This window comes from Neodiprion virginianus, chromosome 5, assembly GCF_021901495.1.
Source record: "Neodiprion virginianus isolate iyNeoVirg1 chromosome 5, iyNeoVirg1.1, whole genome shotgun sequence".
NCBI lineage: Eukaryota > Metazoa > Arthropoda > Insecta > Hymenoptera > Diprionidae > Neodiprion > Neodiprion virginianus.
In genome coordinates, this window is record NC_060881.1 from 11,927,329 (window position 1) to 11,952,632 (window position 25,304).

Here is a 25,304-nt window from a genome sequence, read left to right on the forward strand (position 1 = left end):
CGCGAAGTCGTCACCACGCCACTGTCGAACTACGGGGTACCAGAGACTGGACAGCCAATCAACAACCCGCGACAGCGGGATTCAACGATAGCGATAAGCTAGGCTGTGAGAATTTCGTAACGAGAACCCCAATCAGGCGGGAGAAATTCGACCACGGATAGCGCCTATGTTCGAAGCACGTTCGAATTACGGCTCCGATTTGCAGAGCTGGACACTTGAGTCCTGGCGACATTTCGCGGTGGTCACATTGTGGAAAGAAACAAACAAAACAAAAAAAAATTTGTAGAGACTTAGTGCGACATGGCGGACACCGCTGTTGGCGAATTCTTCGTGTGGATGCGAAGCGGTAAGCGCTTTTAATTCTTTGCGAAGGTATTTCGAGTATAAGTTAGACTGGCGCACTGGTAAACGGTCGGCCTACTTGCTTATTGAGTTAGAGTAGCGCTCGAAATTTGTTTGCCGATCTTCTTGATGATGACCGTAGCCTGAGTTTTCGCGATAACGCGTAGAATCAATTTGATCCCTGTAAAGTCTCGCGTAGAGTCACGGTTTCGAGTGGGGAACAATTTCGGTTCGAAATTGAGTGTGGCCAAATTCCGTTGCACAGGGTCTCGTCGAGTCTGCGTATGTAAAAAGTATCACCTCTCGTGTAGGTCGCGTATCGTTGTGCGTAAACGCTAGGTTTAGCGGGACGGGTTGCGAACTTTTTGGAAATAGCGACTACGATGGGAGCTCGGATACGTCATAATACGCTACAAACAAGCACGAAAAGAAAAGCTTCCTAGATTTATTAATTTGGTCTCGATTAGCGCGTCGAGTCATGTTCTTTTGGTTTAGTTTATAAATTATTGTGTATCAGTAAGGTGGCGTTTAGCGCACGTAGGAATAAGACATCACCTAGATCTATTAACGATCGCGGTTAGCGCGTCGATTATGATCTCGATTAAGTTTTTGTCCAGCGGTTTATGGTCAAGTGACGATTAGCGTCGTAGTTAGTAGAGGACGATCGCGGGCAGTGCATCGAGTCAAAATTTTGTTTTTGGTTTTTTTGAGTTGGGGTGTTATTAAGACAGCGATTAGCGCACGTAGGCAATAGAGGTCTTCTAGATCTATTACTTTTTTTTGTTCTTCCTTTTTTTTTTGTTAAACCTAAGTTTTTAATTTTGAATCGCGCCTAGCGACTTACGGGTTATCATTTCTCTGTATTTGTAATTGGAATCGCGAAGAACGACTTTCGCAGTACTATTATTTTAACTTTTGTTTTATCGCTGACTAGAAATATATTATTGGAACTTTATATTAACTTGGCGAAACCACGTGTTGGCGTACGTGTGCTGTATCTCTCTCTACAATTTTTTCAAGTTACCCCAAGTTTTCAATTTTTGGGGTAATTTTATTTTATATATATATATATATATATATATTGTGACGTGGTATTTCGTACCCCGTCACTTTGTTTAATTATCGCAGAGGTGCAGATATCGCTAAAAATAACGAAGGCACGTCTGAGGCCAATACTCCAAAAATGAACGACTAATTATCTTTAAGTTGAATTCTCTTTACTAAGCTAATTGTATGCTATTTTCTAATTCTGTAATGCTCTACGAGAACCATCGGCGAGACTTTCGCGTCAAGATACCAGGACACTGCCTGACAGGGGTCACGTACCAGCTCAACATCGACCACCACCGACTACAGACGAACGAATACCGCTGAAACTACTCCCGATGGATGCCTATCTAGTTGTCGAACAGGATCGTGCGTGTTGCACAAACAGCATGGCACCTCCAACTATTTGAGACTTATCGGCCAGGAGCCGAACCACGAACGAATGCTTCTACCGCTCGGATGCATCGTCAGGCGGCGTACAGGGCTGTGCGTCAAAAACACAACAAAGCCTCCCGTCGACGATACTTATCAGCCTGGAGCTGAACCGACCCTAACATCTACTAAGTCGTTGACTATCCAATAGAGGACGGTTTTCTCTTCACGAACCGTCTTATCGAAGGACTGCGGCGTGGAATAGGCTAATGATATGCTGACCACGTGGATCTGGTGGATCTAGTGTGGGGATCCGGGTTGAGAGCCATCACCACCAGATCGTTCCGGCATGAGGGCTTCAATGAGCGAGGGCCGGGATGCAGCGCCGACGAAATAGCTACAACGGGGAGTACCAGTAAAGCAAGGAGTGAGTTACAGTCGGTCGCAAGTCCGAAGGACCGGTGACGTACTATTGCCGCACACCTCTGTTAGGTATGTATTGATATGCTATATTCGCAAGCATAGCGTTTATGAGAGTGGGAGCGAATTCGCACGTATGTGTGTGAACAAGTATGTGTGTACGGGATTGTGCGCGCAGCGCGGCAACGCGAGCGCCGGCAGACTGAAAATGGCTATCGTGCTTGCCACTGCTTGTATCTAGAGTGTAAGTTATATCTGAATAAATCTAAGACATCTTTGAGATTCACGAGTTATTATTTATAACCTCCTCTCCTGCATCTGCCATATTTTGCACATACATAATAAATTGGCGACGAGGATGGGATATTTTCATTATATTTTCGGTGCCAAAAACTTCAATAAAATTTCGCTCAAGTCTCCACGTGTTGCATACATTATACATACGTTCAAGCCTACCCACGTGTCTCGCAAGTGAACTTCGCCTAGCTTCCTTCTTGTGATTTAGTGCTAATTACTGTAGTGAAAAATACTTTACATACATTGAACCACGTTTAACTCTTGCCTTTCCACTTGTGCATACATCTGCGCGTACTTTTCATGTTGTGAAATTTAACGGTGTTTAGTGCTCCAAAAAGTTTTTTGTTTGTTGCTGTGTGTGTTATTGCAAGTGCTCGTGAGTGCAGAAAGTTCATCTCAATCTCTCCAAAATTGATTTGTTCACATCGTTCGCGAAGCTTGGAGGCGGAAGCACTAGCGAAAGTGAAAGTGATTGTGAGATTGAGACCGAAAGTAAACCTTTGGCATCGGTCACTGAAATGTCAGCACCACAGCAACCTGCCCCAGCAGCCGGAGCGGCAACCGGAGTAGCAGTTACGACTTCAAATGCATTACATATCACACCGTTTATCCCGGGGGAGACGTCTTGGGCTCGTTGGTTGAACAGATTCGAGGGCGCTTTAAAAATTATGAAAATCGAAAATTCAGATAAACTAGTGTATCTGCTCCATTTCGTCGGCGATACAGCTTATAATGCTTTGTGTGATACTTTTGGTGAAACGCAAGTCGATCAGAAGTCCTACGCCGAACTTGCGGCTAAGTTAAAAGAATTGTACGCACCTCCGGTGTTAGAAATCGCCGAAAACTTCAAATTTAATTCGCGCAAACAGCTACCTGGTGAAAGTATTCAAGAATTTGCAACGGCTTTGACAAAAATGAGCGCCAACTGTGGATTCGGCGATCACACATCAAAAGCCTTACGTAACCAGTTTGTGTTTGGCCTTGCTACGCCCCGTATACAAAGCAGGCTTATAGAAACCAAAGATCTCACTTTCGAATCAGCCCTCTCTACGGCTCTTACAATGGATACTTGCGATCGTGAAACTTCTTGTATACGTGACAGTGCGTCCGCCGTTAATTACCTAAATGCTCAAAAGAAGAGATCTGACGCATCGAAAAAGAAAATTGCAAACTCTGCTCCAAAACAGCAAGTTCCTCCGGTGGATTTCACTAAGCCCTACTGTTTCAGGTGTGGAAATCCAAACCACAAAGCCTCCACTTGCAGACTACCCACGTCTACAGTTTACCTTTCTTGCCAGAAACCTGGACATCTATCCAGAGTTTGCAAATCTAAGTTTAATCAAGTACACCAAGTTGAAGATACCGAGTACACTGATGAGGATTACTACGGCGTGGAGATCGTGGACATTCAAATAGTGGATTCTGAGGACGTCAACTGCCTGGCTCTCCGTGAAAAGTTCATCAAGCAATTCATCGTCAATAACCAGAAGGTCGAGTTCGAGTTAGACAGCGGTGCAGCGGTCTCACTGATGTGGCTCGAAGATGCAAAGAAGCTTTTCCCAAGATCCCGGTTGCAGCGCGCCTCAATACAATTGGTAACATACTGTAAAACTAATCTTAATGTACGCGGTCTCATCAAAGTCATTGTAACGTTTGAAAACACTAAATTCAACTTAGACTTGTATCTTACTGATGTAAACCGCCCTCCGTTATGCGGTCGCGAATGGATACATAGTTTCATAAAAATGCACGGCGCGCAAAGCCTATTTACACCTATACTACAAGTTAATGTCAAAGAAATTTCTAGTTTCGATAAAATTGCGTTTACCAAAGAATTGTCCGTTATATACAAGAATGTAGTGCGGCAAGATTTTTCCCCTATTATAGGACTGGGACTTGTCTCACTAAAACTCAAACCCGACGCCAAGCCGGTGTTCTACAAGGCTCGGAACGTGCCCTTCCGCCTCGTCGAGCCAGTCGACTCAGCCCTGGATAACTGGGAATCTTACGACATACTTGAACCGGTGCCCGCCTCTCTCTACGCAACTCCTATCGTCCCAATACTGAAGAAGGATGGAGATGTCCGCATCTGTGGCGATTACAGTGTCACCATTAATCCTCAACTCATCATCAACGACTGCCACATGCCTACTACAGACGAAATGTTCATGGATCTGGCGGGTTGTATCTGTTTCGCCCGCATCGACTGTTCTTGGGCCTACATTCACATGCCTGTCGATGAGGCTACGGCGGACCTTCTTACCATCAACACGCCCCGCGGATTGTATACGGTAAAACGTATGTTATTTGGTATAGCTGCTGCGCCAGCTATTTGGCAGGAAAGAATGATTTTCCTTTTCCGCTCTTTAAAAGGCGTTTGCGTCTTCCAGGATGATTTGAGGTTGGCTGCTAAAACTCTCCCCGAGTTAATTGCTTTAATTCATGTAGTGTTAAAAATTTTCGATGAGCACAACATTAAAATTAATCTACGTAAATGTTCCTTCTGCGACTCGGAAATTTGTTTTTGCGGTCACGTTATTAATGCTCAAGGTATACACAAAGATCCTGCCAAATTCGAGGCAGTCACTAATATGCCCCAACCTCAAAACATCTCTGAATTGCGTACATTTATCGGCATGGTGATGTATTATAATCGCTTCATCAAAAATGCAAGTACTGTACTAGCTCCGTTATACAATCTGTTGAAAGAAAACTCTAATTTCTCTTGGACAAAAGAATGTCAAGATGCTTTCGAATCTATCAAACTTGCCTTTACTAAAGATACTTGCTTGACATTCTTTGACCCAAAGAAACCGCTTATTCTTGCGACCGATGCAAGTCCAGTCGGGGTCGGTGCTGTCATTTCCCATAGCTTCGAGGATGGTACCGAAAGGCCTATTCAATTTGCTTCTCAAAAATTAAACAAAGTTCAGCAAAAGTACAGCCAAATCGATCGTGAAGCCTACGCCATTGTTTTCGGTGTTAAAAAATTTTATCAGTACCTATACGGTCACAAATTTACTCTCATTTGCGACAACCGTCCTCTTGTACAAATCTTCAGCCCAGATAAACCCCTACCAGCTTACAGCGCCATGCGCATGCAACATTACGCTATTTTCCTACGCGGGTTTATCTACGATATCAAGTATCGCAGGTCGGAATCTAACAGTAATGCTGACTGCCTTTCGAGACTACCTCCAGCTATGGAAGGTGACACGCCTCACACCTTAGATGTTATAGAAGTCTATCACGCGCAGACCCTACATATAATGTCTGTTGACGTCTTCGATATGCGAGATCTTGTAAAAAATGATGCGAAAATTCAATCGGTCATCGAAAATTTGCGTGCTGGTAAAAATTTATCTCCTAAAGACACCTGGAATGTCGACCCCAGAGAATTCTCTGTTGAAGATAATCTCTTATTCAAGTCCGATAGAATTGTTATTCCAAAAAAGCTCCAACAGAGAATTCTTGAGGAACTGCACGTCGACCATTTCGCCATCGTGAAAATGAAAAGTTTAGCACGAGGCCATTGCTGGTGGTCCAATATTGACAAAGATATCGAGAACTTGGTTCAATCTTGCGAGTCTTGTTTGCGCAACCGAAATAACCCAGCAAAAGTGCCTATTCACCTGTGGGAACCTGCCACCAGACCATTTGAGCGAATACATATTGATTTTGCAGGCCCCTTCATGGGCGTAATCCTGTTCATTCTTGTAGATGCCTACTCCAAATGGCCAGAAATTCGCGTTGTCAAAAACATGTTAGCCTCAACTACCATAGATGTTTGTACCGATATTTTTGCTCATTCCGGCTTTCCGGAAGTACTTGTTTCTGACAACGGCGGCACTTACATTTCTTCAGAATTCGAATCATTCCTAAAACTACACGGTATTGCTCATAAATTCCCTGCACCCCACCATCCCGCCTCAAATGGTCAGGCTGAAAGGTTCGTTGAAATGATTAAATTTGCTTTAAAAAAAGTCGACGATAAAAAGAATGTGAATGCTAGTCTAAGGAAAATATTAATCCAATACAGAAACACACCGCATAGCACTACCGGTAAAACTCCAGCAGAACTATTTTTAGGGCGTAAGATACGATGTAAACTGGATTTGTTGAAGCCAGTAGTAGCCAAAGAACAAGCTATCAATGTAAAAGCTTGTAAATTTTCTATAAATCAAAGAGTACTAGTCCGTAATTACACTAAAAATAATAAATGGGTCTTCGGTAGGATTCTAGAACACAGGGGCAATCTGTTATTCAAAATTAAATTAGACGACGGAAGAATCTGGATTAGGCATGCTAATCAAATCTCTGCTATAAAAGGCACCTTGCAACAATGTAATGACTACGACTACTTCGTACCTGAATCGGAGCACGTTTCTCTGTATGAATCTAACAATGCCTCCGCAAGCGTGCCCACGCAAACCCAACTATTGTAATTAACGAGCCAGATGCTTCATCTGATGATGCAAGCAATTCTAGACCTAAGCGTAAAACCAAAAGCCCTATCTGCTTCCCGGATTCTGAAAATTATTTTGGTGATAAAAGCTCCTAAAGCTTTCCTTTCTCACAGTGGGAAGTGTTAGGTATGTATTGATATGCTATATTCGCAAGCATAGCGTTTATGAGAGTGGGAGCGAATTCGCACGTTTGTATGTGAACAAGTATGTGTGTACGGGAGCGTGCGCGCAGCGCGGCAACGCGAGCGCCGGCAGACTGAAAATGGCTATCGTGCTTGCCACTGCTTGTATCTAGAGTGTAAGTCATATCTGAATAAATCTAAGACATCTTTGAGATTCACGAGTTATTATTTATAACCTCCTCTCCTGCATCTGCCATATTTTGCATATACATAATAACCTCAATATCGCAACACATGAGCAGTACGACCCCCCCCCCCCCCCTCACCAACGATACCGCATAGCTGAAGGAAAACATCTCTAACCACCTTCCGACGTCCCGATACCTCGATACCTGTCGTCGAGAGAAAAGAAAAACAAGCGGCGAGGGATTATCGCCGCCTACCCGTGGACCAGGCCACGCGACCTGCTGGTCCAATTAAAATACCGCAAATTTGAGGAAGAATCACGTGACAGCAGCTCGACGAAAATCAGAATCATCGCTCATCTCCTCACTCTACGTTCAGTTCAGGGGACCGACACTCCGAACCCCCACCATTTAAATTCTGTCCTCAACTCTGGGTAGAATTGCAGAAACATGACGGCAAGAAAATTCCTCCCGTCATTATGGTAGGCCTGCAAATAATAACAATAATACGAATCTCAGCGACCTCAAGTGGCCAAACAAAGACAGCGCCATACTTTCAATTCAACTGTCACCTTCGTTTTCATAACAACGTGCGATCTTGTGATTCTCAAATTTATTTGCAATTTTTCTAGTGATTAGAAGTGTTAACAATTAAATAGTGATCATGCACGTTTGTAGTGTTCATAACTGTGCCCACACAAAAAAAACTAATGCATGTAGTAGTCATCGATTCCCATTAGATGAACTAATGTAAGTATTAAACAATACAAACAACAGGAATTAACAGGAACTTGGACTATTGATAAACGCAGATCATTGATTCCGCAACGTTTCGACCATTTTATTTGGCCTTCTTCAGGCGTCTATAAACATACATATAAATACAAAATATTTTAAACATGTTTAAAAATTAATGTTTAAAATATTTTGTATTTATATGTATGTTTATAGACGCCTGAAGAAGGCCAAATAAAATGGTCGAAACGTTGCGGAATCAATGATCTGCGTTTAACAATAGTCCAAGTTCCTGTTAATTCCTGTTGTTTGTATGATATATCATGGACGTTAATATAATGGATGGTATTAAACAATATTAGGTTAGGAATTCGCTATTGTTGATAAACAAATAGTTGAGTTTTCTATAAAGAAGATCAGCTAATCATTATCAAACAAATAATTACAAATATATGTAAAGTTGTTTTAGTTCTATAAAAAAAAGATCATAAATTTGATTGTTAATTATTTGTTGTTGTCCATAAATTATTTGACGAAAAAAAAAAAAAAAAAAAAAAAAAAAACAGTAAAATAAGTTTTTCAGAGATAATTTTATTAATATGTATATGATTTTTCAGCTGCAAAGAGTGGGTGCGTCTTCTGGGAGATGAAGATCTTCTAAGTCTTCCACTAAAAACTCTCCATGAGAAGAGAGCGTGCAGTTGTCATTTTACGGACAATGATTATATTTCAGCAAGAAGAATAAAAATAAAAAATACTGCTGTGCCATCAATTTTTGAAAAAGGTCTTGATCCTTTAAGTGATTCTCAAATGGCATCTTTTCCACCTCAAGGTGATGTGAAACAACCTACTACTGGTATGTATTAATATAATATTAATAAAAAGTTAATATTGAGGCATTTGAAATTCGTCTAGGAATGCTTGTAGCATGGTTGAATTTCATTTAACAATTTTGATCTTTTAGCTGTTGTAGTTCCTGTCGATGAACGCGGTTTAGTGAGGAGGATAAAACCTAAAAAATTGTTTGGCAACATAAGCGGTGATGAATCATTAATAGCAGTAGCTGAAAGTTCTGAACAAGCCGTGGATGAAATAGAATCAAGCAAAACTCCAATGACAGCACGACGTAGAATCTCGGAAAGTGTTACACCAGTCGCCGAAACCAATACTTTTGTAACTCCCATACGCAAACGAAGGCGTTCATCAGGTATGCATATAATTTTTTTTTTAATTATTATTTTTTTTGTTAATTATAATATAATAAAAATTATGACAACGGTTGTCCCTCAAGGCCATCCCTGTAAGTTCCCGCTAATCCTATGCTTTTGCTCTCAAAATTTCACTCAATACAACGTTTTTGAGCTCGAAGAGCAAAACCATATTATTGAACTCTGCGCAATTATTTATCATTCGGAGAAGCTTCGAGCTCAAAAAGTGACTGTTCTATGCTTTTGAGTTCTTCTTATTGGTTTTCAAAAATGTTCAATTTTCTTAGCGGGAAGTTCAAATCTTTTATCACTGATAGCAGTCATTTAGTGTTCAGCTTAAATGTGTTGCGGACCATGGCCGCAATCGATAATAAACATTTCTGTTATATCTGTAGTTAAAAATATTGATTGAAAAAAATTCACTATGATGAGATTTGAATTATTTTCAATAATTTCAATTCATCTCAATTTTTTTGTATATATATATAGATATACAATTCGCATGGAGCGAATTTTTTCAATTTCTTTCAATCAATATTTTTAAAGAGGGATTGAAATCATAGTTGCTAATGATTTTTTCAGAATTATCATCTGTTTCATCCAACACAAAGCCATTGAATAAATATGTATATCTTCTGCCATTCAATGAAAAAGCCCAAATTAACGGCTTCAAACCTGTTCATTTGCGACATGTAATTCCAAAAAAGCAAAACTCGTCACTGCCAACATTGCACCAAGCGCTGTTGAACAAATTGGACGGATACCTGCAAAATATGGAATCGTCTGTAGCTGAGGAAATGCTGTTCAAATTGGACATGGTTTTATCATTGTATAGCAAAACTTAGAGAGTTAATGATCAATATCAAACTCAAAAAATTTCACGCTACTTTTAAGTTTATAATGTTTTGGTATCTTCTAGGTCTGTTGATCATACCTTACATGCCAACCAAAAATATCGTTAGGAAAAAATTGTATATATTTTACAAAAATAAATAATTTTTTTGATTTTTATTTTTATTGATCGATTTCTAGTATTCTTATAGTTATAATTTATTTGTAGAAGCAGTATCTTACGTAACGAAGAAGAAACTTCTAGAAGATGCTGGAGTGCCCGAGATTCCTATGTCACCCGATATTAACACTTTATTAGAGTATTTTAAAGCCGAACGGAAAGCCCGACAAGAGGTAGAAGATCATTTGCAGCGAAAAACCCGCGAATGCGAACGTTTACAAGATCAATTGAAAAATTGTGATTGTGCGAAGAAATCTAAAATGTCTAAAGGGTTATCATTATTGTGTGCAATGGAGGAAAGGCATTCAAATCGTCAAACAGGTGGAGAGCGTTACACCAAAGAAGAAATTATTTTTTCTCTCAATATTTTCAAGAGATCGCCTAAGTGTTTCCGATTTCTTCAAAATTTATTAACCCTACCTACGGAACGAACTCTTCAGCGGTCTTTTACGGAAATTAAACTTCATCCAGGGTTCAATGGAATAATATTTTCTGGCTTAGAGCGAGCTGCGGTCCGCTTTACTGATGAACTTGATTTATATTTTGTTATTTTTGTTGATGAAACAAGTCTCAAAATGAGAGTTACGTATAATGAAGGTGATGATTCAATCATCGGATTTCACGATGATGGTAATGGATGTAGAAAGCCAGAACTTGCTAACCATGCGACGGTGTTCATGCTTCAACAGGTTCATGGGCATGGGAAGCAACCTCTATCGTTTCATTTCACCAAAGGCCCTATGAGTAAGGAAGTTTTAAAGTCCTTAATTACGCAGTTAATCGAACGTATCGTTGCAGCGAATCGTATCAAAATTGTTGCCATGGTTTCAGATCAGGGAACCAACAATGTTGGTGCCTTTAAACTACTGTACCAAGCTACACCTAACGGCGAGGTTTTTAAAAAAAATTTTACAGTCTCCACCTCGATAGAAAAAATTTACATTTTTTACGACAGCGCACATTCGATAAAAACAACAAAAAATTGTTTTTCCAGAAATTTTGAAAGCTGGGTTAATGAAAACCCAATAAAAAATAAAAGAGCAGATTACCCCGGACAAATAATGCACTTGGGGAAGGATAAAGCGTATTGGAGTGATGTCGTTAGATATTATGAATCAGATCCACAGTGTAACTTGAAAGAAGATAGCGTTTATCCTAATACTAAAGCAAAAATGAATGTTTCAAAAGCGGCGAAAGTATTAAGCGCAACAACTGCAAAAAATTTAATTCGTCGAGGACAAAGAAGCCCAATGAAATACTCAACAGCTGAAGAGTCAGGAAGAGTAATCAGTATAATCGACAGAATGTTTGATTCATTAAATGGACGTAAAATACAAGGAACAGATGAAAAAATTCACAGCACAAGAGCACTTGTTACGAAAAATTCTAACCATTTTGAATACTGGCTCCAGTCAAGACGTTTATTCCAAACTTTGAAATTCGAACAACCTGATGGAAAGTTTGTTAGAACCACAACGCCGAATGCTATCTTAAATAATTTATCTTCTGCGACAGATTTATGTCGACACTTACTCTATAACAAGGGATTTCCAGCTATTAATATGAGACACCTGTCAACGGATGGACTTGAAAATTTCTTTGGAGTGGTAAAAAGCCTTCAGGGTTGCAACAAGAATTTAATATGCCAACATTTTATCAGTGCGTTTAAAGCTGCGTTATTAACATCGTATTCTAGTTTTACTATCAAAGGCTCGAATTGTAAAGCAGACTATTTTTCTCCAATTCTACGTTGTGAAGATTTAATTCCATTAAATTCCAAGAGAAAACCGAGCATAAGTGAGCCATTGTGTACGACAGTTTGCGAAGCGGATGGCGAAAACTTCGATGTTCCCCAAATAAAATTACATGAAAGTAACGAAAATTTTGAAGATGCAATCAACTTACTATTTGAATTAGAAATGGCGAATACTATAGATGATACAGTTTTAAAGGAAGACCAGCTACACGAAAAAATTCATCGTAGTGTTTTGCGTACAATTAAAAACGCTGTCTGCAGTAATTGCAAGTCTTGCATTTTTTTAGATTCATCAAATCAAGAATTTTCAAGTAGTCTAAAAGATTCAATAGCTGAAAGTATTAAAATTTTTAATACAACCATTAAAGACCGACTACATGAAAAAAATATTTGCTTACAAACAAAAACTGTAATGGTTTCTATGTTTAATAGTGAATGGATCAATTGTACTATGCATAAAAAATTTCTAGTTGAAAAAATTATAAAGAAAATTATGACGGTGATGTTTCAACATGAATGTAATATTTTGAATGAAAAAATTAAATCTGATGAGCAACAATCTGCAAATAGTCGGAAAATTGCAGAACTCACTGGGAAAGCAAAATAATATGGAGACTCAAATTTAAAATCAACACAGAGTAATTATTTGTTTACTCGCAATTAATCTCATCATTGGGAAGCTTCCATGAAACTTAGGTTCATAGATGATGCTTCAAAACACTCCTCAGATGCAGGTAAATATTTAAAAAATTTAATTGTCTTTGATAATAAATGATTGTAATTACTTTTCTTTGCTCGAATTACTTTTACTATGAAAAAAAATATATAATGAAACTAACTTTTTGTTTCAGTTTTAATACTTGCATCATCCTCGACAAAAGTAAAGGTACATACGGATGACATGGCTTACACGACTGTACGTTTGTTTGGCTACTTTGAAGAAATTACTTACAGGGAATGAAAAAGCCTTTGAGTCTATGTTCAAATTAATCGAGACGCTTACTACTTGATAACTAATAAACATCTTAATAATATTATAACGAACCTATCGGCCTACTTGAAAGTCACAGGGGGATTCAATAACGTGTAAGAAGCAATTTATGTTTCAATGAAACTTAAACTTCTGACGGAAAAGTTTGTTATGCGAATATTAAAATGACTGTATTCCATACTAGCTGATGATTATAATAAAAAATTTTATAACTGATTATCCTTCTACTCCTTACTACTCTGATCTTTTGATAACTTACAACGTATGTCAGGTATATATCCGCATACATTTTTGAATGTTTGCCCACGAAAAAAAAAAAAAAAAAAAAAAACGAATTGAAGTCGAGACTCGAACGCGGAACTGTGTGTACACTCGGCAGAAGTTCTCCCATTACGCTGTCTAACACTATGATATCCTAGATTGCAATTTTATACCAAGATATATAGACATGTATGTTAATTAAAATATAAGCAGACATATATTTCCACATACATGTCAATATATATGTTCGCATACATGCAAATATATATAGCTCTGTATGTAATGACATATATTTATATATATATATATACATTTCAACATTTATTTTTTTGCAATTCTTGGATATGAAGGTCACAACTCAAAACACTTTTTATCGTGTTAACGTTTCGGCCCTGGTGGGGGCCCTCCTCAGAACAATTTTATTTAAATATCTGTCACGAACAAAATAAAAATGATATACAAATAGGTTTGACAAAAATAAGACATATTGATGTAAATAATATGCAAAGGTGTTGAAGCAAATATAAAAGAGAGATTACCTCATATGCGATAACACTTCCAATTACAAAAATGCGTGTAGATAATTGGAGAATAAATAGAACAAAAAGGCAAAAACAACAAAAAACGAAACACACTGCGTTCGCGACACGTAACTCCCACGAATTCATAATTATAGTTGGTTTGTTAAAAGAATTAAAATACACAGCCGTTATGGTTGAGTCAGAGCACAAGCACATTGGACCGTCTAGTGTGTAGTGGGAAGGGGTCGATCACAATAGTTATCAGAGCAACGCAGAGTCAACGGGTTAAACGGAAAACAAAATTTTTTTGTGTTAAGAAGGTAAAATCGAGAGCAAGCTCAGTCGGTAATGGACAAATTACGAGAGTCGTATCACAGAGGTGTAAATATTGCTTAGGTGTTCTATGTCTTGTTTACGGTTGACAGAATTAGGATGTGCTACAATATTGCACATTTCTGCAAATGTGCACATGATATATCCTCGATGTTTGATTCGGGTAAAGACCCCTTACCCCTGGTCAATCGCTCGGGTGTAGTTTACAAAATTCCTTGCAATCATTGCAACAAGGCTTACATAGGCCAAACTAGTAGACAACTACACACCAGGATAACCGAACATAGACGTAATATCCACGAACACGAGGATAATTATACCGCATTGACGAGACATGCCATCGATTTCGACCACTCTTTTAACTATTCTCAAGCTAGCATTATTGATGTTGAACCTTTGTATTATAATAGGCTTCTGCTAGAAATGTGCAATATTGTAGCACATCCTAATTCTGTCAACCGTAAACAAGACATAGAACACCTAAGCAATATTTACACCTCTGTGATACGACTCTCGTAATTTGTCCATTACCGACTGAGCTTGCTCTCGATTTTACCTTCTTAACACAAAAAAATTTTGTTTTCCGTTTAACCCGTTGACTCTGCGTTGCTCTGATAACTATTGTGATCGACCCCTTCCCACTACACACTAGACGTTCCAATGTGCTTGTGCTCTGACTCAACCATAACGGCTGTGTATTTTAATTCTTTTAACAAACCAACTATAATTATGAATTCGTGGGAGTTACGTGTCGCGAACGCAGTGTGTTTCGTTTTTTGTTGTTTTTGCCTTTTTGTTCTATTTATTCTCCAATTATCTACACGCATTTTTGTAATTGGAAGTGTTATCGCATATGAGGTAATCTCTCTTTTATATTTGCTTCAACACCTTTGCATATTATTTACATCAATATGTCTTATTTTGTCAAACCTATTTGTATATCATTTTTATTTTGTTCGTGACAGATATTTAAATAAAATTGTTCTGAGGAGGGCCCCCACCAGGGCCGAAACGTTAACACGATAAAAAGTGTTTTGAGTTGTGACCTTCATATCCAAGAATTACTTTAATCAACAATCTACAAGGTCAAGATAAATCTTCTTCACTTTATTTTTTTGCGCACATATATTTTCTATATGTGACATATATGTCAGATATATTTTCCACATGTATGAAAAAAAATAATAATAACTAGGGGCTTCGCCCCTGCGCGCTTCGCGCGCCAACCCCATCTCGGCGCTGCGCGCCTCACTATTTCCTTACGCATTGTCTAGTAGACAGGCGAATTCCTTCATGTTGATTTGATGAGAGGTCTGCATTTGCTGTCCACTTTAATTCCTTCTGTGCTTACTCTTCTTTTTTTCATCAATCCAAGCTTCCATTCGTTGGTTGAAAATTGGTGTTCCTTCTCTATTGATATCGATCTATCTCCTTGATTTGCTGAATTATTTTTGCTACCGCTCTGCCCGTTATTCTCCAAAATCACCTTCTTTATATCATTTTTTTCTCTATATTTGTGTTGCTGTTCACTCCGCAAAACACCTGTTTCTCTTATGGTTAACATAGATCCTGGTCGTCCTCTTGCCTGGTTATAGGAATATTTGTTTATTATTATTCTCTGGCTTATTTGGTTGTTCGCACTTACAATTTTATTTTCCTTTTTCTTTTGTGATACGTCCGACCATCCACCGTCTCCATCGCCTTGTCTGCTGGTTGAAACTCCTCCTTTCTGTTCGTTGGTTGAAAAGTCAGTATGATATTTTTTGTTCGCTTCCCTATATTTTCGCTGCTGTTCCCGTCGTCTAATTTTTCGCTCTTCTATGTCCATCACATTGGTTGGTCGTCCTCTTGATTTATTTTCCAAATCAATAATCACAATCGATTCCTCTAATTCTTCGACACCCTTCGTTGAATTATTTTTACTACCGCTCTGCCGGTTATTCTCCAAAATCACCTTCTTTATATTATTTTTTTCTCTATATTTGCGTTGCTGTTCATTCCGCAAAACACCTCTTTCTCTTGTGGTCAACATCGATCCTGGTCGTCCTCTTAGCTGGTTATACGAATATTTGATGGATATTATTCTATGGCTTATTTGGTTCTTCGCACTTACAATTTTATTTTCCTCTTTCTTTTGTGATACTTCCGACCATCCACCATCTTCATCGCCTTGTCTGCTGCTTGAAACTCCTCCTTTCTCCATTGTCATCGTAAATCCTGGCTATCGTTTTGACTGTTTGGTGATATATTTAGATTTACTATTATTTGATTGTTACTTTTCATACTTATTACTCACTATCTGAATTTTATTTTGGTTCTGCAAGACATCAAAGTGTCCATTGTCTCCGTCGCCGGTGAAGAGTAGCGAGAACTGTGTTTCATTTTGTGATCCGATCCGGTGTGGATGAATTTGTTCTTCGCGATACACGATTAAACATATCTTAAAAATGTCCGCAGCTGCAACAAATTCTGCTTCTCCCACGTATATTCCATTTTTATTCATATGTGATTTGTAATCACCAGGTGACCTAATCACAGCACCGTTTGACTCATTACCTGTAATAAAACCCGCAACTGTAGACCAATTATCCACTATATTTGAAACGATACTCGGTCTCACCTCTGCGTGTCGATTTTGAGTGCCGTATACACAATACGCCAACGCGCGAAAAAGACAATTCCCGTCGGGAATCATCTTGATAATTTTCGTTTGCATGTTCATTTTTTGCGCGTCAGAAACAGATACCTATAAAGATATTTGTCAAAGACTGTCATAAACAGCCGATGACAGCTGTCAAAGGGTTTGCTAGATGCTTTTTGTTTTGTTTTCGGGATCTCACCCCACCGCCAACTACATGCGTATACTATTGTTATTATAGTCTTTTTTTACTATTGTTATTATAATCTTTTTCTACGTTCATTTGTTTGAAACTTTTTTATTAGATAGAGAGATAAAAAATGATAAATAAATAATAATAATATTAATATATATTTTTCCATGCGGGTATCACTTAATTTATTCATAATTTTCCGTTTTATTTATGATACTGAAATAAGAAGACATCTGACAATTTTTGCGACTTCTTTTAATACATCTTTTATTGTTAAACAATTTATAAACAGAGTTTCACGTGTAAAAATTAAAAAAAGCTATAAATGCAATTCTTAAAAAAATATTCCTTCAGAAATAATTTAATTTTTCTATTGAACTAAAAAATTTCTAATGTGTGCTGATTTCAGTTTCATATTTTTATGATACTAAAATCAGAATACATCTAAAAATTTTCAAGACTTTTCTTAATAAATAATTTATCATTGACAAATTTTTATATTTATTTTTATATTCGTTTTTAATCATTACTTCTTTAAATCATTATCGTTTTCCCGCTATATCTTACGATCACCAGACGGCGATAATAAAACTTCAACGCAATACCAACATACTATCGGCTAAAAGTAAATATTCGTCAGGTTTTTGTATTTAGTTCCGGAAAGTTGCGGGGATGCCTTCCCAGAGTGGACGAAATTCGTCCCTATCCCAAAGCATTGAGTGTCGTACCCCTGGTTCAGTTACCGATAACAGCAGACGTGCCTTTTCGTAACTCTACTGCTAGTTTTGCCTTTATTCATCCTACCTTTAGCTTTCGTGAATCGTACAAGTGTTCCCGTTATCGCTTTAATTACCGCTACCGATCGCATTCTCTCGCACCTGTTAGATCTTCCTTTACGTAAGTGAGGTTCCTTTTCTATTTTGTGAAGCCACGAGATTACTTGCAATATATCGTACCTTTACCTTTATCTCTTTCTCTCTTTACCTAGCAGTTGGTCTGCTTGAGCCAATTGGGCTCGTACCTTATTCTCTCTTACCTCTTATCTTGTCCCTTTCTCTGCCTTATTGCAAGTAACTTCGCGACTGGTTGACTATTACTTACGCATTGTAGTGACTATTGCTTTATTTCATTATCTTTCTCTTCTGGAATATTTGAATGTCTAATATCGCTGTCTAGCAGCGCGTTCCGTTGAAGGATCAAATTTTATCTTAGCTACTGAGCATTGCTATTTTGTTATATTTTCTCTGATTAGTTTCTATCTGTCTCTTTACCTATTACCGTTGATTATCGTATCTTAGTGAGTGTACCGCGGGAGCGATCTGACATCGCTGCGCGGTCCCGCTCGTCGTTTATTTGACATTGGAGTATTGTGCCGTATCGCATAACATCTTTTTTCACTATTTTCTTCGCTAATATCGCTGATCGTAGTTGTCCGTAGTCTCTTTGGTTTGCCGTACGTTGCATATTAATTATCTTGAATATTGTTTGTCTTATCTTGAATTGCCTTTTATCGTACCGAATATTATCTCTCTTTCTCTCGCACTTACCGCAAACTAGAGACTACGTATTATCTTGTAGTTTCTATATCTTATGATAATTTCCTATTTGACCTGTCGCTTGAATTTACCTTGTAATTCATAATTCCCTGTCTGCCTATTTCTGATCATTCTGGTAATGTGATAACTATTATAATTGTTGTATTTCGCATGTGCTTCTCATATTTTATGGTTTATTTGCTTACTGCTTAATTTAAGTACAGTATATCTTTTCCTGTTCTGCCTATTTATCATGAAACCGTGTTAATCATTACCTTTAGTATCGCGAGCTTGCGCATATTTCCCGCTTATTCGGAAAACGTTCCGTTATTTGTTAAATCTCTCGCTTAGCTTTTCTCTGGTTGTAACTATTGTTAATTATCGCGTTTATCGTAATTGTATCTCAATCTCTTCAGCTACTTGCTTGTCATTAAACTTATCGCTTCTCGCTCAATATATTTGATATTATTCCTGCTTCACCTGTTTCTTATTTTATCTATTGGATTCGACTCCGCCCCTCTACCATTATCTTGTCTATCTGAGCAAACTGTGCAAAACCGTCGTGGAACCTGACCTTACCTTTATCTATTACCTTTACCTTTACCTTTGTCTTTTTCTCTAATTATCTATTTTTGACGCATGTGCGTCTGGCGCCCAACAATCGTATCTTTCTGCCTTGTTACCTCTCTCTCTATCTAATTATTCAGGTTAGTGACTGCGCCGTAGGGTAACCAATTATCGTTTATATCGTTTTACCCTCTTCAACGTCAATAAAAAAAATATTGGTTACAATATATATATATATATATATATATTGTATATATATATATTGTAACGTGGCAGTTCGGTTAGGCCTGCCCGTTGCAAGAGACTCCCTGAACCCTGGGCGAGATCCCGGAATCAGGGTTTAGAAAATCGAGTCGCGAAATAATCCTCGAGAGCGCCAGAACTGGAGTCACGCACCCGAGCTTCGACAGGGACGAAATAGCGCATTGCGACCAAGATATTTCAGGCTTTTGTTTTTCTTATTTTTTTTTTGAGTGCACCGGCTACCCTCCAGCGACCAACTCCGACGCTGAACATCTTTCGAGGCAAGGCGAAACCACAGAGATCTCGCGGGAAGGACACCGAGGCTGCGGAGGGGGAGGCAACGCAGATCCCTGCAGCGCGGGAATCCAAGGCGGACGCGATTCCCGCTGGCGGCCGGCGCGCCGCAGCCTCCCCGCTCGCCCCGCCTACGCCCAACCAAGGCGACCGCGAGATACCAGCTAGCGACGAGGGAGCACCACCCCGCCCAACCCCAGGACTACGTAGAGCTGCGCGGAAGACGACATCGCGATCTAGCTTCAAGTTCTGCGCCGCGTAGAGACGACAGGTGCGCGACAAATTGCGCAATCCCCAAAATCGATGACCGATCGATTGTTGCGCATTCTTAGGGTGATGACGTCACGAAAAATTAGCGTGACGGGATCGGCGTTGCGACCATCCGAGATCACTCAAGTTCTGGCGTCTATAGAGAGCGGGTGAGATAATCGAGTGTGCGTTGTTGCTTTTCTTCATTGTGACGAATTTGCGAGGAATGGCAGCCAGAGATCACGAGGGAGTGGGCCCGTTCGTCTCGTGGATGTGGAGCGGTAAGCGCTATTAACCTTCTTGCGAGAGAATCTCGAGAGATCATTAGTAAAGGCTTGCCGAGGACGGATAGCCAGTGAGGATTGGCGTTAGCAACTGTACTCGAGATTCTTTAGCCGATACATTTGTTTGGTGACCGTAGCCTGAGTTGCGCGTAAGGGAGTAGCGTTAATTTCGGGGGATCCAGGAAATCGAGTCGAGTCACGGGTTGAGCCGAGACATTATTGCCTCGAGTTTGAGTGTAACCGAAATCCGTTACACGGGGTCATTTTACTTCGTCCGATACACCCTCCGTTCTCGTGTAGGTCGCGAGCAGTCTCACGGGGAGCATTCGAATTCGCGACTGCGTCCTGCCATCACAGAGAAAGTGAAGCTCGGGTGCGCGCTAATAAAAATATGCGTTCCTAGAGGAGGGTCGTGGGTGCCGCGACGAGCCTCGCCTCAGTTTAGTTTTTTTTTTTAGGTATAATCAGTTAGTATTAAGTGGGCGATTAGAGCCGTTTTGTAGAGGACGATCGCGAGCAGCGCGTCGCGTCCGATTTTGCTTTTGGTTTCTTTTAGTGTGTAAATTAGCGGTCACGAGGAGTATGGTGACTAGCGCACGTAGGCCGTAGAGGTCTTCGGGATCCCTTCATATTTTTGTTGTCTCTTTTTTTTTCTTCTTGATTGATTATTTTGTTTGCTCGTTCTTCTTTTTTTTTTTTTGTAAGCTAAACGCTTGCGTTTGGGATCGCGAGGACAAGCTTCCGCAGTATTGTTATTATTTTTAATTTTTTTTGTATTATCACTATTTTCAAATATACTGTTTAATTTTCTCGCTGCTTTGTGAAATAACTTGTCAACGTACGTGTGGCGTATCTCTCTCTACTATATTTTTTTCACTACATGTATAAATCTTATATTATGTAAATTAAAAATAATATTGCTAATGTACTATCTTACTGGGCTGTATGGGGTTGTACCCCATAGCCTTAATGAATTTATTCAATCAATCAATCTACCCAAAGATTACCCCTCCCCTCTCCGCGGTACTGAGCTACCGAGCATATGGTCGCGGTACATCGTATTACCGATTTCGAGGCGTGTTGACCACGCCAGACGCCCAACAACTTTCGCGGTCTTGTTGCAGGTTCAGGGGACATCGTGGACGCCAAATTATTGTGCACGCGGTAAGTTCTCGGTCATTTTCTCTGAGTGACCGAGGTGCAGAAAAATCCACGTCACAATATATATATGTATATATATATTGTGACGTGGTATTTCGTACCCCGTCACTTTGTTTAATTATCGCATTCCCCTAGGTGCAGATATCGCTAAAAATAACGAAAGCACGTCTGAGGCCAATACTCCAAAAATGAACGACTAATTATCTTTAAGTTGATTTCTCTTTACTAAGCTAATTGTATGCTATTTTCTAATTCTGTAATGCTCTTCGAGAACCATCCGCGAGACCTTCACGTCAAGATACCAGGACACTGCCTGACAGGGGTCACGTACCAGCTCAACATCAACACCACCGACTACAGACGAACGAATACCGCTGAAACCACTCCCGATGGATGCCTATCTAGTTGTCGAAAAGGGTCGTGCGTGATGCACAAACAGCACCTCCAACTATTTGAGACTTATCGGCCAGGAGCCGAACCACGAACGAATGCTTCTACCGCTCGGATGCATCGTCAGGCGGCGTACAGGGCTGTGCGTTAAAAACACAACAAAGCCTCCCGTCGACGATACTTATCAGCCTGGAGCTGAACCGACCCTAACATCTACTAAGTCGTTGACTATCCAATAGAAGACGGTTTTCTCGTCACGAACCGTCTTATCGAAGGACTGCGGCGTGGAATAGGCTAATGATATGCTGACCACGTGGATCTGGTGGATCTAGTGTGGGGATCCGGGTTGAGGGCCATCACCACCAGATCGTTCCGGCATGAGGGCTTCGATGAGCGAGGGCCGGGATGCAGCGCCGACGAAATAGCTACAACGGGGAGTACCAGTAAAGCAAGGAGTGAGTTACAGTCTGTCGCAAGTCCAGGAGACCGGTGACGTAACATTGCCGCACACCTCAATATCGCAATACCTGAGCAGTACGACCCCCCCCCCTCTCGCCAACGATACCGCATAGCTGAAGGAAAACATCTCTAACCACCTTCCGACGTCCCGATACCTCGATACCTGTCGTCGAGGGAAAAGAAAAACAAGCGGCGAGGGATTATCGCCGCCTATCCATGGACCAGGCCACGCGACCTGCTGGTCCAATTAAAATACCGCAAATTTTGGGAAGAATCACGTGACAGCAGCTCGACGAAAATCAGAATCATCGCTCATCTCGTCACTCTACGTTCAGTTACTGACACTAACAGTCGTGCTATCGTAATCTTCTGTGTCTTATCGCTACCAAAGTTCGCTATTGTACCTTATCGCATTCTCTATACCAGTTTCTATCTTCTTTTACGTAAGTGAGGTTCCTTTTCTATTTTGTGAAGCCACGAGATTACTTGCAATATATCGTACCTTTACCTTTATCTCTTTCTCTCTTTACCTTGCAGTTGGTCTGCTTGAGCCAATTGGGCTCGTATCTTTTCTCTTTATCTTGCAGTTGGTCTGCTTGAGCCACCTGGGCTCGTATCTTATTCTCTCTTATCTCTTATCTTGTCCCTTTCTCTGTCTTATTGCAAGTAACTTCGCGACTGATTGACTATTACTTACGCATTGTAGTGACTATCGCTTTATTTTATTATCTTTCTCTTCTGGAATATTTGAATGTCTAATATCGCTGTCTAGCAGCGCGTTCCGTTGAAGGATCAAATTTTTATCTTAGCTACTGAGCATTGCTATTTTGTTATATTTTCTCTGATTAGTTTCTATCTGTCTCTTTACCTATTATCGTTGATTATCGTATCTTAGTGAGTGTACCGCGGGAGCGACCTTACATCGCTGCGCGGTCCCGCTCGTCGTTCATTTGACATTGGAGTATTGTGCCGTATCGCATAACATCTTTTTCACTATTTTCTTCGCTAATATCGCTGATCGTAGTTGTCCGTAGTCCATTTGGTTTGCCGTACGTTGCATATTAATTATCTTGAATATTGTTTGCCGTATCTTGAATTACCTTCTATCGTACCGAATATTATCTCTTTTTCTCTCGCACTTACCGCAAACTAGAGACTACGTATTATCTGTTATTCTCTATATTTTATGCTAATTTTCTATTTGACCTGTCGCTTGAATTTACCTTGTAATTCATAATTCCTTGTCTGCCTATTTCTGATCATTCTGGTAATGTGATAACTATTACAATTGTTGTATTTCGCATGTGTTTATAATCGCTTCTCATATTTTATGATTTATTCGCTTACCGCTTAATTTAAGTACAGTATATCTTTTTCTGTTCTGCCTATCTATCGTAAAACCGTGTTAATCATTACCGTTAGTATCGCGAGCTTGCGCATATTTCCCGCTTATTCGGAAAACGTTCCGTTATTTGTTAACTCTCTCGCTTAACTTTTCTCTGGCTGTAAATATTGTTAATTATCGCATCTATCGTGATTGTAACTCAATCTCTTCAGCTACTTGCTTGTCATTAAACTTATCGCTTCTTGTTTAATATATTTGACATTATTCCTGCTTCACCTGTTTCTTATTTTATCTATTGGATTCGACTCCGCCCCTCTACCATTATCTTGTCTCTCTGAGCGAACTGTGCAAAACCGTCGTAGAACCTGACCTTACCTTTATCTACTCCCTTTACCTTTACCTTTGTCTTTTTCTTTAATTATCTATTTTTGACGCATGTGCGTCTGGCGCCCAACAATCGTATCTTTCTCCCTTAGTATCTCTCTCTCTATCTAATTATTCAGGTTAGTGACTGCGCCGTAGGGTAACCAATTATCATTGTATCGTTTTACCCTCAAAAATATTGGTTACAATATATATATATATATTGTAACGTGGCATTTTTACTGCGCGTTCCACACGGCTCCCCGAACTCTAGACGGACCATAGACTTAGGGAGCACGTGGAGCAGACCGCGGCTCATTTCGAAAAAGAGCGCCAGGACAACAGTCACGCATCCGAGACTCTAAGAGGGGACCATCGCCGGTTTAGCGAATAAGACTTTTCAGGATTTTTGTTTATTTTTCTTTTGGGTGGCGAGTAAATGCGGCTTCAGACAGGAGATCGGCAGCAAATCCGAACGACGTTACTGGGTGGCAATCGCGGCGGATCGCGACGAAAGGAGGTCCTCGCACGAGGCTACGGAGAGAGCGTCAACGGAGAGCTCTGCCGCGAGGGAATCCAAGGCGGACGAGATTCCCGTTGGTGGCTGGCGAGCCGTAGCCCCCCCCTCCGTCGCCCAACTGACGACAGGTACCCTCGCGAAGTCGTCACCACGCCACTGCCAAGCTACGGGGTACCCGAGACTGGCCAGCCAATCAACACCCCGCGACAGCGGAATTCAACGATAGCGATACGCTAGATTGTGAGAATTGCGTAACGAGAACCCCAATTAGATCGGGAAAATTTTGACTATGGATGGCGCCTATGTTCGGGGCATGTTCGAATTGCGGCTCCGATTTGCAGGACTCGTTACTTGAGTCCTGGCGACATTTCGCGATAGTCGAGTAGGGAAGAAATTCAGAAAAAAAACCTGCTTATGAAGGCCGATCTCCTTGATGATGACCGTAGCCTGAGTTTTCGCGATAACGCGTAGAGTCAAGTGGATCCCTGTTAAGTCTCGCGTAGAGTCACGGTTTGGAGTGGGGAACAATTTCGGTTCGAAATTGAGTGTGGCCAAATTCCGCTGCACGGGGTCTCGTCGAGTCTGCGTACGTAGAAAGGGTCACCTCTCGGGGGGGGGGGGGTCGCGCGTTACCGTGCGTAGATGCTTGATTTAGCGGGAAGGGTTGTGAACTTTGGGGAAATAGGGACTACGACTGGAGCTCGGATGCGTCATAATACGCTATACACTCGCACGATCAGAAAAGCTTCCTAGAGTGATTAGTTTGGTCGCGATTAGCGCGTTGAGTCACGTCTTTTTGATTTAGTTTACAAATTCTTTTGCATCAGTAAGGTGGCGACTAGCGCCCGTATAAATAAGATATTAGCTAGATTTAATCACGATTGCGATTAGCGCGTCGAGTATGATCTAGATCACGTTTTTGTTTAGCGGTGTATAATTAAGTGACGAGTAGCGTCGTAGTCGAGGACGATCGCGGGCAGCGCATCGAGTCCGAT

General features: G+C 40.2%; 1 protein-coding gene across 1 annotated transcript; it reads left to right on the plus strand.

Annotated features, from left to right (window-relative positions):
* Positions 1–2,996: 2,996 nt before the first annotated feature.
* On the plus strand, positions 2,997–10,039 carry LOC124304947 (uncharacterized protein K02A2.6-like). The gene is made up of 4 exons (XM_046763760.1): positions 2,997–6,919; positions 8,604–8,842; positions 8,951–9,193; positions 9,777–10,039. Exons 1-4 carry the CDS (start codon positions 2,997–2,999, stop codon positions 10,037–10,039), a joined length of 4,668 nt encoding a protein of 1,555 aa, XP_046619716.1.
* The last annotated feature ends 15,265 nt before the right edge of the window (positions 10,040–25,304 follow it).